General features: G+C 36.8%; 5 protein-coding genes across 9 annotated transcripts; 3 read left to right on the top strand and 2 right to left on the bottom strand.

The window, feature by feature from the left end:
• The first annotated feature begins 64 nt into the window (after positions 1-64).
• On the top strand, positions 65-22,957 carry LOC111497769 (DNA replication licensing factor MCM7-like). 2 transcript variants are annotated; one of them, XM_023148706.1, is made up of 16 exons: positions 65-205; positions 288-355; positions 522-581; positions 684-907; positions 1,426-1,603; positions 1,892-2,014; positions 2,122-2,211; positions 2,634-2,776; positions 2,952-3,129; positions 3,361-3,552; positions 3,665-3,837; positions 3,967-4,170; positions 4,722-4,887; positions 5,169-5,390; positions 5,852-5,999; positions 22,946-22,957. In XM_023148706.1, the coding sequence occupies exons 1-15, from the start codon at positions 157-159 to the stop codon at positions 5,954-5,956; spliced, it is 2,175 nt and encodes a 724-aa protein (XP_023004474.1). In that variant the 5' UTR covers positions 65-156; the 3' UTR covers positions 5,957-5,999; positions 22,946-22,957. The 2 variants fall into 2 exon arrangements, with proteins under 2 accessions (XP_023004474.1, XP_023004475.1); XM_023148707.1 differs by lacking the exon at positions 22,946-22,957 and having other exon boundaries at positions 5,852-6,100.
• On the top strand, positions 6,749-9,614 carry LOC111497865 (beta-carotene isomerase D27, chloroplastic). Its single transcript, XM_023148856.1, has 8 exons — positions 6,749-6,939; positions 7,022-7,111; positions 7,212-7,316; positions 7,461-7,560; positions 7,729-7,820; positions 7,921-8,001; positions 8,155-8,223; positions 9,328-9,614. The coding sequence occupies exons 1-8, from the start codon at positions 6,811-6,813 to the stop codon at positions 9,463-9,465; spliced, it is 804 nt and encodes a 267-aa protein (XP_023004624.1). The 5' UTR covers positions 6,749-6,810; the 3' UTR covers positions 9,466-9,614.
• LOC111497783 lies at positions 10,411-14,096 on the top strand. Its single transcript, XM_023148727.1, has 7 exons — positions 10,411-10,863; positions 11,416-12,165; positions 12,461-13,091; positions 13,185-13,285; positions 13,369-13,458; positions 13,555-13,682; positions 13,769-14,096. The coding sequence occupies exons 2-7, from the start codon at positions 11,497-11,499 to the stop codon at positions 13,908-13,910; spliced, it is 1,761 nt and encodes a 586-aa protein (XP_023004495.1). The 5' UTR covers positions 10,411-10,863; positions 11,416-11,496; the 3' UTR covers positions 13,911-14,096.
• LOC111497874 (peptidyl-prolyl cis-trans isomerase CYP21-4-like) lies at positions 14,622-17,960 on the bottom strand. 4 transcript variants are annotated; one of them, XR_002720686.1, is made up of 9 exons: positions 17,824-17,960; positions 17,037-17,226; positions 16,794-16,833; positions 16,509-16,559; positions 16,287-16,372; positions 15,854-15,991; positions 15,610-15,760; positions 15,168-15,308; positions 14,622-14,928 (listed from the first exon to the last, which is right to left on the bottom strand). XR_002720686.1 is itself a non-coding variant. In XM_023148874.1 (8 exons), the coding sequence occupies exons 2-8, from the start codon at positions 17,186-17,188 to the stop codon at positions 15,222-15,224; spliced, it is 705 nt and encodes a 234-aa protein (XP_023004642.1). In that variant the 5' UTR covers positions 17,189-17,226; positions 17,824-17,960; the 3' UTR covers positions 14,672-15,221. The 4 variants fall into 4 exon arrangements, 2 of the variants coding, with proteins under 2 accessions (XP_023004642.1, XP_023004643.1); XR_002720687.1 differs by having other exon boundaries at positions 14,622-14,925; XM_023148874.1 differs by having other exon boundaries at positions 14,672-15,308.
• LOC111497835 lies at positions 19,687-24,954 on the bottom strand. Its single transcript, XM_023148808.1, has 8 exons — positions 24,581-24,954; positions 24,420-24,487; positions 23,945-24,011; positions 23,703-23,851; positions 23,534-23,604; positions 21,864-21,932; positions 21,154-21,254; positions 19,687-20,196 (listed from the first exon to the last, which is right to left on the bottom strand). Exons 1-8 carry the CDS (start codon positions 24,842-24,844, stop codon positions 19,858-19,860), a joined length of 1,128 nt encoding a protein of 375 aa, XP_023004576.1. The 5' UTR covers positions 24,845-24,954; the 3' UTR covers positions 19,687-19,857.
• Positions 24,955-26,111: the final 1,157 nt, after the last annotated feature.

The raw sequence follows: 26,111 nt of genomic DNA, 5'->3' as shown, positions 1-26,111 counted from the left end.
TTTTCTCTTCGATTTATATATTTATTTATTAATATTTTTATCCGACACTTATTTTCCCGCCTAAAAGAACACTTCCTCTCATCATTTGCCGCTAAATCCTTAGACCTCCCAGACGCATCCTTAGAATCACCATTTCCGTCTCCCCGCTTCTCCGAAATGTCAGCCATGAAAGATACCGGAGCTCTGGACTTCACCGCCGATAGAGGTAAGCAACAATATCTGTAGTCTCTCTACCATTTTTTTTTCCCGAAAGTTGCAGTTGAAAACTTGTTGCAATTCCTTTGCAGTGCTCGCAAAGGAGTTCATCGCGAACTTTGCCGACGCCAATGGCGACGCGAAGTATTTAAACATTCTGGTAAATCTTCCACATTTTCATTCCTGTTTCTCCACTGTAATTGTAAATTTGTTTGGTGATTTAGTTTTAAACCCTAAATTGTGCTTACCTCCTGTTATCGATTTGTTTGGTGATTTTGTTTCTTTAGACGTTTTGTTTTTTAGGTTTTGATTTGATCTTTTTTTAGCAAGAGGTTGCAAATCGCAGAGTTCGTGCAATTCAAATCGATCTCGAGGATGTCTTTAATGTACGCTTTTGTTTCTCTCTCTCTCTCTCTCTCTCTCTCTTTTCCCGATCATGTCTAATTGATTAGTTAAATAGCACAGTTTTCTATGCAATTGTATTTCAGTATAAGGACTTGGACGAGGATTTCCTCAGACGTCTTACAGAGAACACTCGACGATATATTGGAATCTTTGCCGATGCGATCGATGAGCTCATGCCAGAGCCAACAGAGGCGTTTATAGATGACGATCATGACATATTAATGACTCAAAGGTCCGATGATGGACCGGATACTGCTGATAACCCTGACCCACGCCAAAAAATGCCTCCAGAAATTAAACGTTACTTGTGAGTTCATTGCGCTCCTATTCCTTCAGATTTCAGAGTTGAGGGTATACTGAAAATTAGTGTAGCATGACTAATCACTTTTCATTCAATACCAAAATGCTTTTACATAGACTCTGTGTTTTTTTGCACCGTCAACTGTGCATAATGATATTCTGTACTGTGTTTTCTGGGCTCACAAGGAAGGTTAATTGAAAACTTGTCCAATTGGTTCTAGACTTGGGATTACTATACGAGTGATCTTTGATTTCTTATGCTTTGTGTGTCTCAGGAGGGCTACCGAATTGTCATTGTTACTTCTTGGCTTCCATGATTTGTCTTCAATGACAAACATGTTCATAAACGAAGAATTTCATTTATTCAGTTCCAATTGGTTGATATTTGCACCAATGCTATTATTTAATGTGTGGGGTTTTCATTCCCGAACATCTTTTCTAAATGAATTACCTGTACTTTACTGTATACTTTTAAGGGATTACGTCATTTCAAAACTATCTTATGCTCAATCATTTTTTATTCAGTGAAGTTTACATTAGAGCATCTTCAAAGGGTCGTCCATTTACCATAAGAGAGGTCAAAGCTTCATATATTGGTCAACTTGTGAGGATATCTGGTATTGTGACGCGCTGTTCAGATGTAAAGCCATTGATGCAGGTGGCTGTTTATACATGCGAAGACTGTGGTTTTGAGATATATCAGGTAATCTAAATTGTAAAGCTGTGATTTCCATCCCTTTTCAAGAAGAACGAAATTGATGATGAAACGAATATTTTATCGGTGATAAATCATGATTTTATCACTTGCATTAACATCACTAATGTCATTGATTTTTAAAATTGTGTGGCCCTTCTCTTAGTATGATTTTTAGGAAAGGCTTAGATTTTACTGTGGTTATTTAACTTTTAGCTTCTTTTTCCTCCGCTTGGATGTTCATTTCTTCACTCTCACTGTATTGTTCATTCATGTAGCCACTTTTCTGCTTCACAGGAGGTAACAGCTCGAGTCTTCATGCCTTTATTTGAGTGTCCATCTCAGCGTTGTAGAACAAACCAAACGAAAGGCAACCTAATTCTTCAACTTAGAGCATCCAAATTTCTGAAGTTTCAGGAGGTCATCAATTAACTTCTTTAAAGACATTGGTGGAAAAATATTTCTATTACAATTTCATATCTTGGTTGATATTCGTCATAAGGCATGCTGGAGCATTTGGTTTGCAGGCCAAAATTCAAGAGTTAGCTGAGCATGTTCCAAAAGGTCATATTCCCCGGACAATGACTGTTCATCTCAGGGGTGAACTAACAAGGAAGGTTAGTTCTGCAAGTAAATTCCCACTGGTATTTCTGATGGTGACTAGGATTTTGTTTAGTGAGGCTGATTGATCTATCTAGCCTCAGCAACTATTGCTTGTGAGTCGTGACCTTGAAATGTTTATTGTATTTGTCCATCATGCCAATATGATCTTTTTTTTTTCGTAGCTATGTCTTATTGAAACTTCAAGGAACAACGTCAATGAGTTTCAGTAATAATTAGAGCAAATGCTCGGAACTCAAATTTTTAAGTTTGCATTCAGCTTCTTTGAGTGATGGGTTTTAGTTTCTATTCTTATCTAGAAAACATTAGAATTTAATGTGACACATATTGGCATGTGTACATTCAGCCCTTTTGCTCCATGAGTAATTTTGTATGAGAATAATTAGTTCACACCTGTCCTTTTTCTGAGCATTGTCAGGTAGCTCCAGGTGATGTTGTCGAACTATCAGGGATTTTTCTTCCTATTCCCTATACGGGTTTCAGGGCAATGCGTGCTGGTTTGGTTGCTGATACATTCTTAGAGGCCATGTCTATCACCCATTTCAAGAAAAAATATGAGGAGTATGCCATTCTTCAACCATCATTTTCTACTTAAACAATTTCATCTATAATCTGCTTTTAGTGGCATCTTGTCTGCATTATTCCCAGCTTTCTTTCTTGATCTCTTATAACTGATCTATTGCGTTAACTTGGTTCAGTATAGAACCTTTACTTTTTTAGTTGTTTTGTACTGCAGATATGAACTTAGAGGAGATGAGGAGGAACTAATTGCACGTTTGGCCGAGGATGGTGATATTTACAATAAACTTTCAAGGTCGTTGGCACCTGAAATTTTTGGGCATGAAGATATTAAAAAAGCTTTACTGCTTCTCCTTGTGGGTGCTCCTCATAGAAAGTTGAAAGATGGGATGAAGGTAGAAACATAAAATCATCTTGAGTATATTTGATGCATGGGGTTTTTTTTTTTTTTTTGTTAATTTTTTATGCTGCAATCAATCAATAAGGCAATGTGCTGGTCCATTATTAATTTCCGTGAAAGTTTGTTTTTTCCCCTCCTTTTTCCTATAACTGGTGCATTCTATATTGATATTTAAGATAATTTTCAAGATGGAATTATAAATTCTCAAATTCCAAACTCGTCGCAGATTAGAGGAGACTTGCATATATGTTTGATGGGTGATCCTGGAGTTGCGAAGAGTCAACTTCTTAAACACATCATCAATGTTGCTCCCAGGGGTGTCTACACGACTGGCAAAGGTAGCAGTGGGGTTGGTCTAACGGCTGCTGTTCAGAAGGATCCTGTCACAAATGAGATGGTCCTTGAAGGAGGGGCATTGGTGAGGCACATACTTCATGTCTCAAAACAAAATTTGCACTTTGCTCTCTTTAGATTCATCATAGCTTCTGAGGTATCAAAGTTTCACTGAGTGCGAAATTGAACTACTTCAGGTATTAGCTGATATGGGAATATGTGCAATTGATGAATTTGACAAGATGGAAGAATCTGATCGTACAGCAATACATGAAGTCATGGAGCAACAGACTGTGAGCATTGCCAAGGCTGGGATCACCACTTCTCTTAATGCCAGGACTGCTGTCCTTGCTGCAGCCAATCCAGCATGGTACTTACCTCAATGATCTTTTTGAGCCATTTTCTGATTCTCTATTTCAAGTGGGTTTCCGTTTCTATACTTTGAGCAACTTTTCTCAGTTTTATGGGATCATGAAGTATGCTTATTGTATCTCCATAGGGGAAGATACGACCTACGTAGAACTCCAGCTGAAAACATTAACCTTCCTCCAGCTCTATTATCAAGATTTGATCTTCTTTGGTTGATCCTAGATCGAGCTGATATGGATAACGATCTTGAAATGGCTAGACATGTTGTTTATGTTCATCAGAATAGAGAATCTCCTGCCCTTGGCTTCACCCCACTTGAATCATCTGTTCTTCGGTAAGTGTTACAATTGCTTTCTTGCGTACATATTAGACTAGGAAGTATAATGATTTCAGATTAAAAGGAGGCTTTTCTTTAGTTGATTTTCAAAATCTAAACATTCAGAATCCTCATACATGCTCTTCTTTATGCTTGGGGCTTAGTTAAAATATAATTATCAGCGTTTCATTCTTTTCTTTCTTATCAACCTCTGTTTAATGAACCAATAAGTTGTATATTTCTGTTTTTAAAAAGGAAAAAAATAATCTATACATTTCTGTTCTGATGACCAGATAAGTTCTGCTTACTATGTCAGACTTCCATGTTTCCTCAAAATTTCTGCCAATGAAAGTGAATCTTCCCAACAGAGAGCTATAGATCCTACAGATGTTCTTTTCAATCATCAATTCTCAGATTATATTATACCTCTGTACTAAATGCATGCATTGGGGCCTGAAAATCTTCATTCTTTTCCAATTTTACAAATCCATCATCAATTTCGGTTGCCTGAAAATTCTTCAATTCTCACTTTTTAAATTTGTACTTCGTCGTTTTGGTGGCTGGGTCAGAGCTTATATTTCAGCTGCGAGAAGATTGTCTCCTTACGTTCCCAAGGATCTAGAGGAGTATATTGCCAGTGCCTATTCCAGTATTCGACAGGAAGAAGCTAAATCTAACACTCCACATTCATATACCACAGTCAGAACTCTACTAAGCATTCTCCGGATATCAGCTGTAAGTCTTATCTTGCATTTATTCATAAGAATAACCTATAAACTCTTCTGTACGTTATTATGCCCCCCATAGAACTAAATAGCAAATAGAGACAAAGATACTGTTCCTTCCCCGCATTTGATATTTCAACTAGATTGAAATATTTTTGCCCAAGCTGAACTCATGGTCCGACTTGGGTTGGTAGCAAAAAAAGTGCTGACCACTTAGCTCATGGTAAGTATACATAATGTATGTAGTTTTGATGAACTAATGAAACTTTGAATTGAACACTTCCTTCACAGGCTCTAGCAAGGCTTAGATTCTCTGAGACTGTGGTTCAGAGCGATGTCGATGAGGCTCTACGGTTAATGCAAATGTCAAAATTTTCTCTGTACTCGGATGACCGTCAAAAATCCGGTCTAGATGCTATCTCAGATATCTATTCAATCCTGCGTGATGAAGCTGCCAGAACGAATAAAATGGATGTGAGCTATGCACATGCCCTTAACTGGATTTCTAGGAAGGTTAGTTATTCTTATTCTTATAGTCGTTTACACTTGGAATTCCTACATCATGCTCCACTCAGTTGAACACATTTGATAGACTGAACATATAAGAGGAGATACATCTAAAATCATAATGTTTTTACTGGTTCTTTATCTTCCCTGGATGGGAGAAACAGCTCTGAAATTTCCAAGGCCTTTTATCTTCTTCTCACAAATTATTTAAAGTATGATTACTGTTAGAACAAGGAAATATATTGCTAGTCTAGAGAGATTCTTGTTACTAAATACTGTACTTGAAGTTTCATCATGGTGATATTTAGCTTAGTAGCAACAACTATGCTTCAAATCGATGTCACAAATTTGCTAAAATCCATAATTTGTAGATGTTGATTCAAAAAGATCCATTCACGGTATCTTTTCTTTCATCAAAACTGAATCTAACTAACTATTGGAAATTTAAATGTTCGGGTTTCTCTCAGGGATACAGTGAAGCTCAGCTAAAAGAATGTTTGGAGGAGTACGCAGCCTTGAATGTGTGGCAAATTCATCCACACACCTTCGACATTCGGTTTATAGATGCCTGATGTGTTGTTATTTGCATTATTATTGAGTTCGTGACTTAGAGGGGTCTATTGTTGTATCTATAGTGGTAGCTGTGGACGTTACCACCATATCTGTAAAAGTGTATTCTAATTTTTTAGTTTTAAAGGGATTATTTGTTGGATCCATTTGTTTCATATGTTCCAAATGTGCTTATATTTGGTTTTTTTGCTTCAAGATAATAGCATTATTGGCGTGTACAACGAGTCAACAGGTTTAGGACATTAGAGTGATGAGGATGGTTGGGAGGGAGTCCTTCGTTCGAGTAAGTAACACTATTTTCATTAGTATGAGACTTATTGAAGGTACCAAAAGCAAAGTCACCAGTTATACTCAACTTAAACAATATTGTGCCATTGGGGAGGATTGTGAAAGATTGTGATTCCTAATATAGAGTTTCTATAAATTGAGTTTAATATATTCTTCTATTATATTTCAATTCAATCACATTTAAATAAGTAAATTATGCCAAATTAAAAACAAAAACTTTCCATTTCTATGATTTAAAAAAAGTTTAATTTAATATATAATTTCAAAAGAGAATTTATTTCCTTAGTTTGATAATTATAGTCTAATAGTCTTTTTCCTAAAATAAATTTTTAGCCTATTACACCAATCTTTTTTTTTTTTTTTTTTTTTATTATTATTAGAAAATTATAAAGGTTTATTTTTAAAATTAAAAAAAAAAAAAATTGTGAAATATGAAATAGGATGCGTGTGTAATTACAGTTTAGTTAGTTATCAAAGGAATATTTATCTAATTGCCCTCGCAAAATTGGGATATTCGTTCTAAAAGCCCAAAACAGTGAAGCGTTTCGGTTGTGTGTGGAAAGTGAAAATGAAGCCAGTGGCTCTTCTTCTTCATCCTCCAGCCACCATCTCTTCAGCTGCTCTTCGTTTCTCCTCCAAATCCCACCTTCGAAAGCGTCCCTTAAACTTCTCCTGTTTCGCTGTTCAATCTGAATCGGTAGGGTTTCAATTTTCCCCTCGCCGTTTTTGAATTCAATCGACTTTTTCTTATCTTCATTGTATTTCAAATTAATCCATAGACAAAGGTTGAAGTATCTTCAAAGCCCGATTACAAGCCTGGAATGCTCGACGATTTCTTCCTCAACCTCTTCCGAAGCAAAATGGTTCAGGTTGTTTAATTCAACACTTCACTTTCGTTGTTATCACCAATCGAGTTTCTGAGAAAGCAAGTAGTTGAAGTTAATTCTTTAATGTGTGTTTTGACTGCAGGAAGTCGGCTGGGATTCAGAAAAACCTGGATATGATGGACTAATCGAAGTCGCTAACAGGCTCACGATGAAGGGCAAATCCAATTCCGATACCATAGAAGCGTCGGTATTTCTTTTTTAAGAACAATTTGTAGATACAGAACAGAACATCTAAGTTTTTTGTACTCTTTGAACATTTGATCGTAACTGAAATTGTTATCGCGAGTTAAGGTTCGTAGATTTCATTATGGAAATTTGGTTGTTGCTGCAGGTTCGAATTTTAATAGCTTTGTTTCCTCCTCTTCTATTGGAACTTTATCGGATGTTGGTATCACCTATAGCTGGTGGGAAAGTGGCTGCGATTATGGTCGGTGAGTTGAGTCCTTCAATCTTTATCTGTATCTAGAATTTGGATATTGTTCCTTTTTATTTGGGAATCAATTACTTTTCATTTGTTTGACTTTGATCCATCTGGTGTAAGATTTTGAAGATTAGTTGAACTGTTCTGCTCTCTTTTTCTTTTTCCTCTGTGTTGAAAGCAAGGGTGACTGCGTTGACTTGTCAATGGCTAATGGGAACTTGTACTGTAAATTCAATTGAATTACCTGATGGATCGTCTTGCCAAAGTGGGGTATGAACTATTGATTACCATGTTCATGAATTTCCGTGGGAGTTGCTGATATTTTGGATTTTTTGAACATCAATTCAATATTCAAAGCTTACTGATGCAGGTTTTCGTTGAAAAATGCAAGTACTTAGAAGAAAGTAAATGCATAGGAATTTGTCTCAACACTTGCAAGTTTCCTACTCAGGTTTGTTCTTGCCAACCTATATATATCAAGCTCTTTCTTTACATTACTGGTTATTTGGGAATGTCTTGTTCGTTCGAGTCTCTTGATTCTGCACACACTTTTCATTTGATGACTCGACTCGAACAAATCTCGACAATCTTGATTGTGATGTAGAGCTTCTTCAAGAACCAGATGGGAATTCCTCTACTAATGGAGCCAAACTTCAATGACTATAGTTGTCAGGTAATTCTATCACTTTAACATTTCTATTCCACTGTTGGGTAACTTTGTGGGTAGAACGGATAAGTCCTATTACATGATATTGTATCGATCTTCTGGAATGTTTGGATCCAAAGTATTGTAACTTGATTGAAATGAGATTACTGAATTTAGTGAATTTAGTGTGAATTCTCCTTTTAACCTCAACAAACACTGCTATATTGACATGTAGACTCTAGTTCTATGAAGATATCATTAGCCAGATTCCCAATTGAATTGAATCAAATAAATCCATAGTTTGGAAATGCCTTTGGGACTAGTGTATGGACGTGTCGTGTGTTTGGGATTTTTGGGAGAGAGTCCCACAATGACTAATTTAGGGAATGATCATGGGTTTATAAGTAAGGAATACATCTCATTGGTTTGAGGTCTTTTGGGGAAGCCCAAACCAAAGCCATGAGAGCTTATGCTCAAAGTAGACAATACCATACCATTGTAGAGAGTCGTGATTCTAACATCGTGGCTGAATATAGTTTGGAACGTGTATGAAATGTGCCATTAGCCAGATCTCGTGGAATGTTTGGACCAAAGTATTGTGACTTGATTGTGAATGAAATTACTGAATATAGTGTGAATTCTCCTTTTTTTAACCTTAACAAACACTGCTATTTACATCTTGACTCGAGTTCTATGAAGATATCATCAGCCAGATTCCCTATTGAATTGAATCAAATAAATCCATAGTTTGGAAATGCTTTTGGGACTAGTGTATGGAACGTGTCGTGGCTCAAATGGCGGTTGAACTTAGCAAAATTCGGAGTGAAATATGCATCCTAGCTGCCACCGGTTAAGAATCACGACTCTCCATAATGGTATGATATTATCCACTTTGAGCATAATCTCTCGTGGCTTTGCTTTTGGTTTTCCCAAAATGCCTTATACTAACGGAAATGTATTCCTTACTTATAAACCCATGACCACCCCTTAATTAGCCGATGTAAGACTCCTCTTCCAACAATCCTCGACACAACCCACCTGTTTAATGATACCCATATCAGCACCTTGTATCAATCTAATCAACTTCACTTTCCTTTTTTATCTTCCTTGTGGGGCAACCGAATGTCAAAGTTCAAATTTGGTGTTCCTCCTCCTCTGCCTGAAGAAGACAGCATACTCAAAGAGCCTTGCTTGGAGATATGTCCTAATGCCACAAGAAGAAGAGAAGTTTTGAGTAAGATGAGTGCAACGCAGTGCCCTAAAGCATAGACCGAGCAGCCTATGACGAGCTTGGGATCGTGCTGAATGAGCTGGGATTGCTTGAAGTCCTTAAATTTAGTTAAGGGTCTCTAAACTTTTTAATAAGTTAATGAAGTTTCAATTTTGTGTCCCAAACTTTAAAAAAATAAGTTCAACTTTGAGTCATTAAATTTTTAATTTTGTGTTAAGTGGGTTATTGATTGACATATTCAATTTTTTTTAAGAAAACATCAAAAAGCTAAACATTTAAAATTATTAGACATAATTCAATTTTATAGCTAATAGATTGGTTAATGTTTTTTTAAAAAAATATGTCACAGACTAATTATAAGTTAAGAAATTTGATAGACATTTTTTAATGTTAAAGATCCATAAACAAAAATGTTTCAACTATATAAACTAATTTTAATATTTAAAAGACTCAATTTTCAAAATAAAACCGACCATATATTAAATTTAGATATCTAAAAGTATAAAAACTAAAATACGAAAAAAGTATCAAAAAGAAAATAACACTAAATTTTTTAAATAATAATAGAAACTAAATTAATATATATTTATTTATTTATTTATACCCAATCAAGAATTGAGGGTAATATTAAAATGAGAATTTTAAATGAAAGTTTAAAACACAAGGACCAATAAGAAAGCAAATCAACGAATTTTAAATGGAAAGAAAAGAACAAAGAATCCTCCAATAAACGACCTGTCTGATTCTTGGAACCTGCCAAAAGAGGCACATTTACATAAAGCTGAAATCTTCTAGTGGCACTTCCGTAAAATCTTAAATCTCCAGGGGCATTTACGTCATTGTATATATACCACACGTGTAACGAATAAGGAACGTTCCATTGACGCTAAACTGCGCTGAAAATGGCGCAGTTTAACTAAAATGCGCACATACTTGCAGCGCGGGTAGTGAAGTAGAGAAGAAAGAAAGGGGCGAAGAGAAAGAGAAAGATGGGTATGTCCGAGTTGGCTCAGTGAGTCGCGTGACCGCATTTGACAAAGAGGGGAAACCCAAAAAAAATCACAGCGTGGGATTTTGAGGGAAGGGGTGGAGTGGAATTAGCCAAAAAATGGTGAACAAGCGGGAGATTATTAGTCCTCCTCTCCTCCTTTACCATCACCACCACCTCTCCCCCTTCTTTCTTTCTTCTTTTTTCTCTCTCATTCCCATTATTTTCCCCAATTTTGCTTCTTCGCTTCTAACCCTAATTCCCTTTTCTAGCATCGACTCCCTCTTTCGTCCTCCCTTCTCACTCCCCTTCTTCAATCGGTTCTTCCCTCCTTTTCTTTTCTCTAACTTTTGTTCTTTCTCGAGTTTTTCCATCTGGGTGTCTCTCGTTTCGTTTGTGGGTTTGTGGGTTGAGCGACTTGAGCGTGGTGTTGCTGTGTCTTCTCCAGGTAATGGGGTAATTTCCTTTTGGTGTGTATTGGGTTTTTTATTTTTTGGATTTTGGCTTCTGGGTTTGTTGATTTTTTTGCCTTTTTTTGAGGTTTTGGCTTGGTGGGTTGTCTTTGGTTTTGGTTCTTTGTGAGGAACGATGCATGTTTGGTGGGTTTTTTTATGAGCGATTTGTTTGGGAGTTCGTGTTTTTGGCTTATGATTTGGAGGGGTTGTGAATGGATTGTTTCTCTTTCTCACATTAATCTGAGGGTTCTTTTGATTTGTCATTGTTGAGGCTGCAATTGATCACGGATTGAGTTTTGTTCCCCATGCTTTGATTCCTTGAATCATTGCTCTCGTTCTGTCTCTCCCTGTTCTTGTTCTTATTCTTAAGTTTTAGTTTGGATGTTTGTTAATGTGATGTTTTTCTCTGTGTTCTAGTGTTGTATATGTATATGTATATGTGTATGTATATGTTTTGTTTCTCTGAATCGTGTTTTGTGAATGGCTGTGGATTTTATCCTGTTTAAGACATTCTTCTGAAGTTACTGTTTTTTGGTTCTTTTCAGGGGTGTTGAATGTTTTTGTGATTTGGTTTTTAAGGTCTATTGTTGTGTAGTCTTACTACCAATTGAGGGATAAAATCAGTTATGGAAGAGTTCGGGACTTCAGGGATTTATGGAAACTCTACCATGAGGAGGAAAAGGAGTCGAACTTCTCGTAGACCTCGACTTGAGTCACAGCAATTTACTGAAGGTCTTGATCCTTCACCTTCATCGTCAACACCGCCTTCTGATGATGCAGTCAAGTTATCTAGTGATGAGAATGGTGGAGGTGATGGTGCTTCTAGGAGAAAAGAATTAAGTCTCAATCAATGTGTATCTAGAGGCTCATCTGCTAGCGGGGCTGAAAACGAACATTTTCTTAAAAGAAGCAAAAAGGATGGAAGTTATAATTCATATTACCGTAGCGAACCTGGACGGAATGCTAATGATAATAAACGCAGCAGTGAAGGTGTCCTTGCCCCTGCTAATTGGAGAAGCACGAGCAAGGGATCGGATGGTATTGAATCGGAGTCGAGCAGCATTGATCCATATGGTGGAAGGTATGGTGGTGAAAGTTCAAGTTCTGGACAGAAAGGACTTTACGTCGAAGGAGTAGGAAATGATAATAAGGTCAAGAAGGTTAAGCTTAAGGTTGGCGGGGTCACTCGCACTATTCAAGCCACTTCCCCTCCCAACGGCTCGTCTAAAGGAAGTTCTTCAAAGTGCTCTCAACCTTCAGATATTCATAGGCAGCAACACAAGAACAATGTTCTGGTACGAGACACTGTTTTGCTAGTCGATGCACCGATATTATCCTTGCTCTTTGCACTTTGTTTGCGTTGATTTATTCTCTTTTCATGTTCATAGGAGGTTTATGTGATTAAGTTTAAGTAATCGAGTTATAAAGTAGTATTAATCGTGGGGTTGATGACTAAAAACTTGGTAACGCTTGGAAACGTTTCTTTTACAGAAGTTTATGTTAGTGCTATTGTGTAGGTTATAACCAAATAAGTTCTCTGTTCGAACTGGAACACTTGAAACTGATATAGTACTCTCTCTAATGTGTTAGGAAACCTTTAATGGAAATCATTCCCCTTCGGAAAGAAGAGGCGGATTGCACGGAGTTCCATGGAGGGACTTCTCTAGAGGTGGTTTTGGTCTTGAAAAGGAGGAGTCTTTGACAGGGAAGACGTCGGGGAGGAATTCTTCTGGGAAGCATGGAGCAGAGTCGCTTCGGAAGAGTAAAAGAGCCTCAAAGAAGCGTGTTCTTGATGGAGATTTCGATGATGATGATGATGATGAGATACGGTATTTGGAGAAGCTCAAAACTTCTAGAGCTTCCGTAGGATACCATGATGATGGTGAAGGACCGAGCAAGAAGCAGCGGAAACTTTCAAGCATTTCTAGCATGGAGAATTATGGTGCATTGAAGCATGACAAAGATGGGAAGAAGGCTAGAACAGAACTGGGGTCTGATGACAAAGATTACGAGGAAGAAGAAGAATCAGCATCTGATGGCGTCGTTGATGCTAACCATAAGAAGCAGAGGAAGGAATCCATCGACACGTTGATGGATGGTAAGCGAGAAATGACTCTCACCACTCGTCAAAGAGCTCTTCAATCTAGCAAAGATGCATCATCGGCTCGAGGTGCTACTTTGATCGAGTTCCCAAATGGATTACCGCCCGCTCCACCCAGAAGTAAGCGACTTCTATATGGACCTTTCCACATTAATATCAGCTTTTCATTTACCTTAGTTGTAACCTAATTATTTTCATTTTGTTTGTTCATAGAGCAAAAAGAGAAGCTTACCGATGTGGAACAGCAACTTAAGAAGGTGGAAGCTGCGCAAAGACGGAGAATGCAAGTCGAGAAGGCTGCTAGGGAATCCGAGGTTTGTTCTCTTCACCATAATGTGTGCATTATGAATCATTCATATCCATTCGACATTGTTCCTGATGGATTTAAGCCTGTTAGGCGGAGGCAATTAGAAAGATACTCGGTCAAGATTCAAGCCGAAAGAAGCGGGAAGATAAAAAGAAGAAACGCCAGGAAGAATTAGCTCAGGTACCGTGTAGGGTCGATCTTATAAGTTCTTAATTGTGTTGGTGTTTTATATAGTACAAGAACATCAGCTTGATTCTATTCCCTCAATTTCCACAGGAGAAGGCTGCAAATGCTCAGAAGCTATTATCAAACACCATCAGATGGGTAATGGGTCCTTCTGGTACTGTGGTGACGTTTCCGAACGATATGGGTCTTCCGAGCATATTTGATTCTCAACCGTGCAGGTGTCACTCATCTTCTTCACGCCCTACTTATCCCCAAAGCATTCTTTTTGTTTGACTGAAAATCCCTATACAATGTTCGTTTTCAGCTATCCTCCTCGGCGGGAAAACTGTGCAGGGCCATCGTGTTCGAATCCATACAAGTATCGGGATTCAAAGTCGAAGCTACCTCTTTGCAGTCTTGTGTGTTACAAAGCAGTTCAAGAGCAGTTGACAGAAAGTAGGTGCTAGATTGTTATAGCATCAATTTGTAGGTTTTAGGTCTGTTTGCATTTTGTTCATTGATTGATTCTCTGCACATTTAAACGAAGTTAGATAGATATATAATTGCAGAGACGTTGATGGAAGAAATGTTTTTGAATGTGTTCTTAAGTGCCCCATACCCATTTTTAAGTACATACAAAGTTTGGAAACAACTCAGCTATATTTGGCTCTCAATTAAAACAAATGATAGAATTAATGACGTCCAACTTGTTTTTTATCTTGTTTAATTGATGATTAATTAGCTTCATGCTTGAGCTTGGATTTTACTTTCCTTTCCTAATAAAGTATAGACATAATTAATTACGTTATATAGTCACAATCGCACGGTTGATGGCAGCAGACTTGCGATTGTGCGGCATTCACTTTCCAACGACAAGTGAGCTAAGTCAAGCTTACGGCCAAGCGACGTATGCTCTGACCTCAATTTAAAAGAAGGTTTTAGAAAACAAGGGCAAAGATGTTACAAGCAAGCAAAAGAGTAACAGATATGTTATAAGCAAGCAAGAGAGTAACAACAGCGGCTCACGATAGAGAGAAGAAGTTGACCATACTTGGGTAGAGAGGAGAAGTTGACCAGAGTTGTGACGTTACTCTTTATAGTTTGGAGACGAAAAATGAAATTTTGAACAAAAAACGTTTTTACTTTTTCAAGATTAATACTAAGATGATGTAATAGGAAAACTTAAGATCATCAAACTCCCATTTTCTTGGAGTCTGAAGATTCGATCTTCATCAGTCATAAGGCATCTCATCTCACCAAACCATCTTTTAGCTCAAATAACCTCAATAATCTGAAAGTGATAAAGTTTTCATGTTCGTTTACAATGGGCATCGATCACAACAAACTCCAATAATGAATATAAGAAAATTTTGTTATCAATTGATATCCATTCGCCAATCTGATGTACTAACGCCTACCACCAAAGAGAAGTGAAAAGAATCTCCATGATGAATTCCGATGGCCACTCAAAAATCCAATCACCTGCTGTATAACATTTCAAAGTTTATAAAACAAGTGACACTACCAAATCACGTCCCCAAATAAAGCATATTACACAAAGATGAAGGAATTTGAAAAACTCCTCTCCTAGCCCAGCCAACAAAGGCTAACACTGCAGTAACATGGCAGAACGAATACTTGAATGAAAATTCCGAGTCATGTCTCATCAGGAAAATTATCCCTACAAACTGATATGGAGGTTAGGAGAAGCGGAAAACACTCACTTGAAAGGTAGGAGCCCAATATGCCAAATGCACTCCGATGTGCAAGGCAACCTTTCATATTTTCATTCTCAGGGCAATGTTGTTTATTTTAATTGTAGATTTGGGTCGAAAATGCTCATCGGTGTCCACCTCTTCAATCTCCTGAGAAATAAAAATGCTTGACGAACATCAATATAATGTGATGATGGTCAACAGATGATCTTGCAGAAATGGTTAGCTAATCAAGGACAACCAACTAAAATGAAACAGGAAACCACTTAATTTGGAATCGCGTGATGGATAATTCATAGGTCTGTTAGAAGATGTCGTGTAAAGAATGTTCTAGCAGAAGGGTTCAGTTAGGTCTGAAATTTGAAATTGAAATTTCTCAGTCAATAAACTCAATAAGAAGTGGAAACGTCAGAACTACCCCACAACAAACAACAGAAAGCAAAGTTATCACCTGTACAACGTGTTCTCCCTGGATTACTCGCCCAAAGATGATCAGCTTCTCACTAAGATCTGGAATTGGTGCAGTTGTAATGAAAATCTCAAATCCTTTGTTCTTAGATTTCCCCCTTGGAGTCCCAACTAAAAAGGCATCATGTTTCAAACTGATTGACCATAAAAAATGCTAACTATCAGATAATTTGAAATTGAAAAACTGTACAATATCAACCATCAACAATGAATTAAAAGACAACAACCTTGCATCAGGTTGACTGTGATGCTTTCCTCCCAGAATCCAATCTTCTGCAACCCCAAGATCTTGGTTGTTGCCCACTTGAATTGAATAATGTTTCACCACATGTTGAAACAGCATTTCATTGAAATGATTCTTTTGACTGAAAAACCAATATTTCAAAGGCGAATGTTTAATGCCAAGGGAAATGGTAATATAATTAGAATAAAGGAAAAGAAAAGATGGGAGATTATCAAAATTATAGTTTTGAGTGAACACTATGTCATGCAAAAGTAAAATGAAAGATACAACCCCTTTTGAAACTTCGAGTCTGGGAGGGGGTGTTAAATTGGCAACATTCAATTTGACATGCTATCCTCCAATTACTATTAAGTCAAAATGAAATGCAGACCCTCCACAGTATAGACAATGGAATATTATGTATTTATAATGCTCACCATAAATCAATAAATTCATCAACAACTTCAGGGGCACTTTCTTTGTAAAGCTCCACAACAATTGAGCCCTTTGAAGTACTGAAAACCTATTAACAGCGAGAAAACATGAGAATTATTATCATTCACGAGTTCATACAGCAATAGAAGGGATTTTTTTTTTTTTTTTTTAGATTACAACTAAACATTCATAAGGCAGACAGGGACAGGAATGGGAAAACCTACAGCATATCCAGGTAGATCTGTTTTTTTCGCATCGAACACAGCATTTTCAGTCTGCAAAGTATGAGAAGACTTAGAAAGCGGAGATAAATCATGAAATAGTGCCATGCTCTTCAAGTGTGATGAAAACCTTATGTTATGAAGATAAACTTGCACTAAGATGTGCAAATATATCAACAATTATCAGTTAGAACGTTAAAAATGAAGAAGAGAAGTGAATATGCCAACAGAATAATGTAGGAATCATCAAATTCATTCCAAAATAAGAATCATAATTGACCTATGTACCTCAGAACCTGAATAAACATTCTCTGGTTGTAAATTGGACCTGAATTGGATACGGGAGAAAAGTTAAGTCAGTGAAAGATATCTCTCGCAGCCTCAATTCCACATAAACATACCAAAAAATGTTGAACTGTATTCAAGTCTCGACCAACATTAAGCATTTTAATCAACAAAGTAAAAGTATTGAAATTCTGATAAATTTCATGAGAATACAAACTCCAGGAACATAACAACGCTGTTACTAACCTATGAGACCAATGTCTATATGTGGAATGCAGGAAAAACACAAACAAAGCAATAATCAAGCTGCATGTGACAATTGTGGTAAGACTAATCCGCGAAGGCCCTTTCTTCTTTTTGCTTTGTTGAAGCAAAGTTTGTGGCTTGATCCTTGCCATTGATTCAAAACTTCCGTTTCGACCTAGAGACAGTTCCACTGCAGGAATTCATAAAGAAGAATATAAGGCCCTGGTACTTCATAGTTTATACAAGTCCTTCCGGTTCCAAATTTACAGAATCAGTAATATTGTTCCATTTAACAAAATTCAACCGATCCTGAAGTTGGAAATTCATGCAGCGCCATCAACGACCATATGAAGGTAGGTGGCAGTTGTTTTTTTAACATCAGGATTGTTCAGAACCAAGAAACACACGATTCACGAGTATATGGAAAAAGTAAATCAAGAAACTCATGCAATAATTACTATATATATAAAATAAATTAAAAAAAAAAAAAAAAAACACATCTCTCATCTAAACACCAGCAATTCTGAAGTATCTACCAATAATAAACTGAAATCTACAAACAACTTCTGAATTACGATCGAACAATCAAACCATAGAAGTAAATGATTCATGACCTCTCAGGATGCTAACACAATCAATAGATCAAGTTAAATCGTCCAGTTATCAAAACTAAAGCCCAAACAACGAGATTTTCCCGCCAAACCAGATGTCGAATTAGGCAACAAACTGTGGGGATGACTTCAATGAAGCCTTATGGATTTCGAGCGTGAAGAATTGCAAAAAGTACCTGAGATTTCTTACAGGTCGCGAATTTCTCTGCAGAGACAATAAATCTGGCGGTTGGAAAGTCTTTTCTGAATTCGGTGGCCCTCCTGTTCGAAATAGAAGGAATCTCGAGTTCAAGGTTTTCGTTTGAATTTTTTTATTTTTTATTTTTTATTTTTTTCCTCCTTTCCGAAGTGTAATGGGCCGGACTTCATCTACCGAAGGCTCCGGCCCAATTATAACGACTGATTTTAATTCTTTTTTTTTTCTTTTCTGAAAAATCAAGTTTTTATATATAATATATAATTCTACGCTGATCTAAATTTTGTTCATTAAATAAAAAATAAAAAAAAAAATCGATTTTATGCCTTAAATCTTTGATCTTTTAATTTTTTTTTGTCTAATAAATTTTTAATTTTTTTTTAAAATTAGATAACTATTAAATATAAATTTGAATTTTATGTCTAATAAAAAATTTAATTTTTAATTCTATGCTTATTAGAGAAGTAAATTTTGAAAATTTTGAATTTATAATTTAAGTTATATTTTTAATATTCCATGTAAATTTCTCAAATTTATTTAAAATTGTATAAATTTTTACTCAGTTGCATATTAATCTGTGAACATGTACTTTCATTATATCATTTTCATTATTGAATAAATAAAAACTTATTTTCAAGTGGTTAATTAACTGAAATTATTGAGATTTAAACTAACCTTATCATATAATCAGTAGTGTTGTTATAGGAATCCTCTCTAATTTAGAGAAACTATAATGGATTGCAAACCTTATTGTCATATTTATTCATTTGTTAAGGAAAAGTAATTAACGTTACTAATATCATCATATTGTAACAGTTGAAGTTTATTGCGGACGAATATTGTTTTCTTTGGACTTTCTCTTTTAAGATTGTCCAAGCTCATTGCTAGCTTATATGGGTTTTCCCTCAAAGTTTTCAAAACGTGTCTTTTCAGGGAGAGGTTTTCACATATTTATAAATAATGGTTCGTTTTCCTCTCCAATCGATGTGGGATCTTACGATCTATCTCCTTTTGGAGCCCAGTGTCCTCACTGGTACACCTGGTGTCTACCTCCATTTGGGTAAAAACCCAGTGTCCTCATTGACACACCTTCTAGTGCCCACCTTTCTTTGGGGTTTAGCCTAATGTCTAGCACTGATACCATTTATAATAGTGTAAGCTCATGTGGGATCTCACGATCTATCTCCTTTCGGGACCCAGTGTCCTCACTGGTACACCTTCTGGTGTTCACCTCCCTTTAGGGTTCAACCCAATGTCTAGCACTAATACCATTTATAATCTCATGTGGGATCTCACGATCTATCTCCTTTTGGGACCCAGTGTCCTCACTGGTACACCTTATGGTGTTCAGTTCACCTCCCTTTGGGTATAGACCCAGTGTCCTCATTGACACACCTAGTGTCCTCATTGACACACCTAGTGTCCACCTTCCTTTGAGATTCAGCCTGATGCCTAGCACTAATACCATTTGTAACAGTTCAAGCTCACAAAAATATTGTTTTCTTTGAGCTAACCCAACTCTAGCAAATATGATCTTCTTTAAACTCTCTTCTAACTTCCCCGAAAATTTTTAAATTCTAACTTCCCCTTTAAAACTTTTATCAAATTTAGTAAAATAATTATAAAAAAAAAAATTATTCAAGAAAATTTTGAAAATGGGATGCAAAATTGAAAATTTAAAAGTAGAAATATTATTTTTTCCCCATTATTTCCAATTTCTAACATGTCTACCCCATAAGTTTCATGTAATTCCATTCTTTTTTTATTTTTTAATAACAAACCATATAGTTTACATGAACAAATCAAAAGGAAAGACGAGTCCATACACTGCGTTTCTTTCACTATCTAATCCAACTCGAAATGGACATCTTTATAATAAACTAAAAATGGAAACCTTGTAGTAAAAAAATTGTTAGCCCATAAGGAACTACAAAAACTGAAAAGTTTTGGAAGTACATATAATCTGTGAAGTACACAAAATGTTGATCAATCGTACAATCCAAAAGCACTTACTCTAAAGATTGTTGTTGTCCATGGAAGTAAGGCCCACGTTCTGAGGTCTCAGAACTCTGTACTCGACAGCCACATTCTGAGGAGGTCTGAAGAGTCTGTACACAACAACAACAGAGAGGCACAAAGAGATTACTGAGATCAAGAGAGCAAAAATGCTTGCAGAGCTTCCTGAGCCAACCCCTGATAATGAGGTTAATTTTGAAGTACTGGAAGTGATATCCAAGGGTGTCCAATCACAGTGAATGGAGTAGTGTCCTGATGCATGCCATGGCTGCCCGTCCACAGGATACCAAAATGCAGCTGACATTTTGCTTGTTCCACCAATGACGAACTGAGCATCCTGCAGTTTTCAGGTGAAAACAAATCGGTATCATCCAGACAATTGCAAAAATCTGAAAAGGTTTTCCAAAATAGCTACAAATTTATAATGAAAGAACAAAAATTCTTGTAATTCCTATGATGTATTGGAGCTTATATGTGGGATCCCATATCGATTGGAGAGAGGAACGAGTGTCAGCGAGGAAACTGAGCCCCGAAGAGAGTGAATTGTGAGATCCCACATTGATTGGAGAGAGGAACGAGTGTCAGCGCTGGCTGAGCCCTAAATGGGGTGGATTGTAAGATCCTACATCGATTGTGGAGGGGAACAAATGCCAACGCTAGGCCCTGGAAAGGGGTGGATTGTGAGATCCCACATCGATTGGAGAGGGGAACGAGTATCAGCGCCGGCCCTGAAGGGGGTGGATTGTGAGATCTCACACTGATTGGAGAGGGGAGCAAGTGGCAGCATTGGACCCCTTAGCAGACGCGTTTTAAAAACCTTGAGGGGAAGTCCGAAACGGACAGTCCAAAGAGGATAATATCTACTAGTAGTGGGCTTGGACGGTTACATTATCTATGATATAATTAGAGCTTATAGCTTTGATTGTGTGGATTATGCAGGTATCATTTAGAAACAAGTAGAATGAATCTCACTAAACAGGTATGTGTGGTAGGGAAAGCCAATGTGTGTTTGACAACCATTTTGTTTCGAGTTTTCTCATTTTTGTTACGAAAAGTTAAGCTCATAAAAACTACTCCATTCCAGTTTTTTCGCTTCTTGTTTTCAGTGATCAAATTTTGGTGGCTTTTAAAATGTTTTTGACACCGGACTACGAAACAAAGAAGTATAGTCCATAATAAATTTCGTCGTTTGTAAAGTCGAGAGAACTATAAACTAGTTGGGCATCTTTAAGTCATTTCTTTTAGTATCTAACATGAATTGTCTAAATATATGTGCATCAGAAGGCTTTCTAACCTGTTGAAGGCGATCTGAGGTTCTTAAAGCCCTAGAGAATTCAAAATAATAAGTGCCCGTTGAGTTTTCTGATGAATATGGACTGTCTGCCGCCACAAAACCTGCAAAAACCTCTCTCAGTTTGATACTGAAAATAAAATAAAATAAATCCCTATGGAGCTGACATGAATACCGTGATCAAATACAACTCATGCACAACCATAAAGATTATTGATAATAACGGCAACGTTATATACTGTACTCCCACATCAGGTTTGTCAAGAAAAAGACTTAAAAGATAAGACAAGCATCATCAATGAAGTAGCAGGATTATAAGCCCATGGCCGAAATGCAAACAAGAAAGAGTGGCCTTTCGTAACATCCCAAACCCACCGCTAGCAGATATTGTCTGCTTTGACCCGTTACAAAGACGTTGGGCCCCCAAAAGGTGTGGATTGGGAGATCCCACATCGGTTGGAGAGGAGGACGAGCATTCCTTATAAGGGTGTGAAAACCTCTCCCTAACAGACGTGTTTTAAAACCGTGAGACTGACAACGATACGTAACGGGCCAAAGCGGATAATATGTGTTAACATATGGACTTTAACATCCTTTACCCTCAGTCACACTTTTACATTTCACAGGTAATATTAATCAGAGCTGCAAAATAAGTATCCAACTTCTTTGATTAAGCGTATATTATTAATCCCACAATGAAGCTATTCAATTACCTGAATGATGGGTAAAGCTGCTGTGCCACCATGTGCCTTTCCAGTCGTTCTTGGCACTCGAATCATTTGCTGAAATTGGAAGATGGTCATCTCTTATAAGTTGTATGATCATGTGGAACATCTAACAGATGGCTTCCAGAAATATAGTTAAAATAAGAGAAAATGCAAGAATTTAACATCAACATGAAATTTGGTAGAATAGCCTTAGTGATGAAACAGTAAAGGTTAAATATGATGCTGAGCAATGTGAAACAAAATTGATAACCGTGTTAGTTTATGATAGAATTCGAAATATATTGCAATGTAAAAGATAATAGAACTACACGATAACCCAAGTATTCGAGGTACTTAGAACCTCCCCTTTCTTGAGCACTCTCACTCGAGCCCTAAACCAAACCAATTGAATCAAGGCTTACCTTCTTCTTTTCCCACCCCCTCTATTTATAACCACGTAACATAATATGCTCCCTAACTATTTACTACTATACCCTTCTAATATTCTTATTTGTTTACACACAATACGATTGCGTTTACAGTATAACAGCGCCATCATTTTCTCTTTCGGTTCCAATTAGAGAATTATACTGTTCAAATAGTTAAATTCAAATAAAAGAATAGTTTCCCAATTCAAATAGAAAATAATTAACAAAAGAAAAGTAGGTAAAACATCTTCATTGGTACAAAATTTTGTCTTGAATAGAGGCAAAAGGTATTGCCATTGAAATATACATTCAAATACACTAAAACCCGACGAGTTTCATCTCTTTAAGGCTATAAAGCAATATAACAAAGCAACTTTTAGTATTATACTCAAAAAGGCTAGAAAATACATATTAGAGATAAGGATGTCACAATCAAGCTGGCTCAAAGTGGGGTTGACAGAAAGTTCTACTTTAAAAGCATAAGTTTAAGGCACATAGAATCCTACAGATTTTTAAACAATTAAGTGGTCGATATGTAACAACTGCGAATAAATAGCATCTGCTACGACCAGGAGAAGTAGAGTTCAACTTCAATGACTGAGATTGTGAACAAAAAAAAAAAATGACTAAAAGAACTTGAATGTATTTGAAACATAAAAGAGTATAAATTGAAGTGCGCAATAAAAATTTACCTGTTGGTTTACACTTTGCAGCTGAATATTCATACAAATCATGGCAAAATAATCACATACGAAGATAGAAAGCAAGTCCATCGTTTAACAACAAGATGAATTATTAACAAACAATTTAATTGGAATGCTCAGTTTGATAAACGTATCCTGCACGATAAGCCTACTGGCATTTTTAACACCATCCATCATATTTGGCCATCTATCAGGAGTTGTCTTGTGAGGCCTCATTTCTTCCCTCTTAAGGGATGCCAAAAACTTCTGACGGTTCCACATCTAAGTGGCAATAATACGACTCTACTAAGAAACTGGAATAATTTCTCCAATGTCACTGTTATGCTCGTTGCTAAACTTGTTTGTAATCTTTTAATACCAGCTCTGAAACTAATACTTGCTTATAGAGAACTAGCTCAGGGTTTAAGATTATCCTCTAATAATCTACTAATAATACATGCATACATCCCACAAGAGAAATAATAATACAAGCGTACACTCATAGGCCACCTTTATTACTGTAAAAGGTAAAGAATAATTATGTAATTTGGCTTGTATAAATCACCTGATGGGCTGATTCCATCTAAGTATCTACAATGAGGATTCCAGGCGTACAAATCAACCAGATGTCCAAATCTGTTTGCAAAAAGGGGTAATTAGATATTCATTTTAAAAAGTTGTGCGCTCGTGTTGCTTTGTAGGTGTGAAAATGATGAGAAGATAATTTCATGTACTCGTCTTCTCCATTTCCAACGTCTACGGTGTTGCCACCATACAACCGTCCAGGAATAGCATTTCCAATAGAAAAGTGCATGAGATCGACTTCATATCCCTTGCACGTTTTGTTCGTGCAAGTATTCTTTCCTTCCTTGCAACCGCCCATCTTAAGACAGACAGGAATTTTGTCTTAGTCTAAAGCTCAAAGAAGCAATGGAAACTGTCAAATAAAGCCATGAAAAACAGCCCAGTGACTTACATTGTGATAGGTGGCACTCTCACCAATCTGAAACATGAGAGCAACTGATGGACATTTGGAACTTTCACTGCACCAAATCATCCATGACCAAGAATTACATCCAAAACTTTTTAAGGTACAAACAGATTTAAACAAAGATATGATGAAATAATGTTCCTAAACTCGCAGTTCCAATTCAACTCATGAATTGGTATGCTGCCATCGTGGGGAGTGCTTCAAACGTACGATCATAAAGATTGCCTAACCCCAAAACTAGAATCAGAAGCAAAACTGAGTTCCAGATAAATTTCCATATCAGGAATCAAAATTTTAAAAATGGGTACATGTGAAATAAGTTGTCTCGGATTAATCTCCATCCACTTACTGGAAGCAGTGAAAATCGATTAGATGCACGAACATGGTAAAAGGAGGAATCAAGATCAATCACGATTTCGAAAGAAACAAAAAACAAAACGACATAGTCCAAATTACTAACCCTTTTATGTATCGATAATCCCCATCAACTTGGAGCAAGAAGAAAACGTCCCTACCGTCATGTAAAGCCTATGAACGATTCACAAACGCCATAAGAACCCCGAAAGAATAAAAGACCAGCAACATGCACACAAATGGTCAAAATTTGAAAAATAAAAGCACCTTAACGGTCATCTTCCCACCACTGTATTCGTTGTCATCGTCAGGGTCGAGAGCCTGTAAGAGAGAGAACTCGAATCCATCAATGTCCTTCCAATCATCAGCGTGTCCATCGAGAGTAATGATACCGGGACGAAAATCGGCAACAATTCCGATCTCGGAGTCCGATTCGCAACTCCAGTCGCCGGATTCCTCGTGGGATTTGACCGGCCCGATCGGCGCGAAAGCAGAGAGAAGCAGTATAGCAAGTAGAAGAGGAGGAAACATTTCTCGCTGATGATGATTCTTCTGGGTTCGATTCTGGTGGTGAATTGATTCTGTTGTTGGGTCTGTAGTCTTGAGCTGACCCGGACCTTAAGCATGGGCTGCCGCGGTTGACTATAAATGGCGTCATTTTCTGTTCTGTGTGAGGTTTTTACAATAAAAATTCACCGCTTTTGGCCATTTCCAGGAGTGATCGTCGCGATTTGCGCGAGAGGGAACCCTTGTCGTTCGATTCATTTTAACCCCCCCTTTTCCCTAATTTACCCTTCATTTTCAACTCGGTTAATTTTAATTTAGTTATAAACTTCTCAATAATTTACCCTTCCTAATTTAAAATTTATAATATTTTGAAATATAGTGTAAATTTTACAATTTTACAAACTTTAAACTCATTTCGCGACTTCTAGCTTTGTTATGGTTGATAAACGTCTTTCCATCAGTGTTGACTCATTTTACTGACGGGGTTTATCACCACTTTAGCTACTTAAACGGCTTGGGCAGTTACTCGAGATTCCCGATTATTCCATTTTCTAATGTTAGCCATGTATAGCAGTCAAATAGGATCATTTTCTACTGGTTGATGACAGACAAGAAGAGGGTGTAAAATCCATATGACCAGAGCATGAACTAGTACGGTCGGATAAGTGTGTCGTAGTGATATACTTTTTTCTTTCAGAACCTCGCCTTTTGTTTTTCTCTCATTTGTCGGTTCCCCTCTCCTCTGGCAAGAAGATAGTTGAGAAAATATTAAAATTTTAAATTATTCTTCTAATGGTTCGATTTGTTTTAACATTGGTTCGGTTAAGAGCTATGAAAGGTGGTATTGAGTCAAAGCCCAAATTTATTGGTCAGGGCACACCCACGATTCACGTGATCCTGGACCAACTTGCTCCAATGTTATTTACGATTAATCAAATCAAATAGGTTAGAATCTTTCTAATTCTAAAACTTTACTCCTTACACACAATTGAGCATTGTTTGCCTGTTTTGCACGCGTGTTATTCCTTTAAACGATGAACACGAATTGCATTACATATATACCTGTTTGGTGCTATAACTCGGTTTCTTTGTTAAAATTTGTGAGATTTAACATTGATCTCGTGCTTAATTATATTTATTTTTTTAAAGATTAATTATTTTCGAGAGAATTGTATTTTAGTATTTAATAATGTTATGAGGTATGGTTATAGTTTTCATTCTAATCCATAAAATGTCAAAATATTACCCTATTAACTGTGAAGTCTCACTAATGCTTACCATCAGTAATTCT

This window comes from Cucurbita maxima, unplaced genomic scaffold, assembly GCF_002738345.1.
Source record: "Cucurbita maxima cultivar Rimu unplaced genomic scaffold, Cmax_1.0 Cma_Scf00024, whole genome shotgun sequence".
In the NCBI taxonomy this organism is placed as follows: Eukaryota; Viridiplantae; Streptophyta; class Magnoliopsida; order Cucurbitales; family Cucurbitaceae; genus Cucurbita; species Cucurbita maxima.
This window is presented reverse-complemented; position numbering and strand designations above follow the sequence as displayed.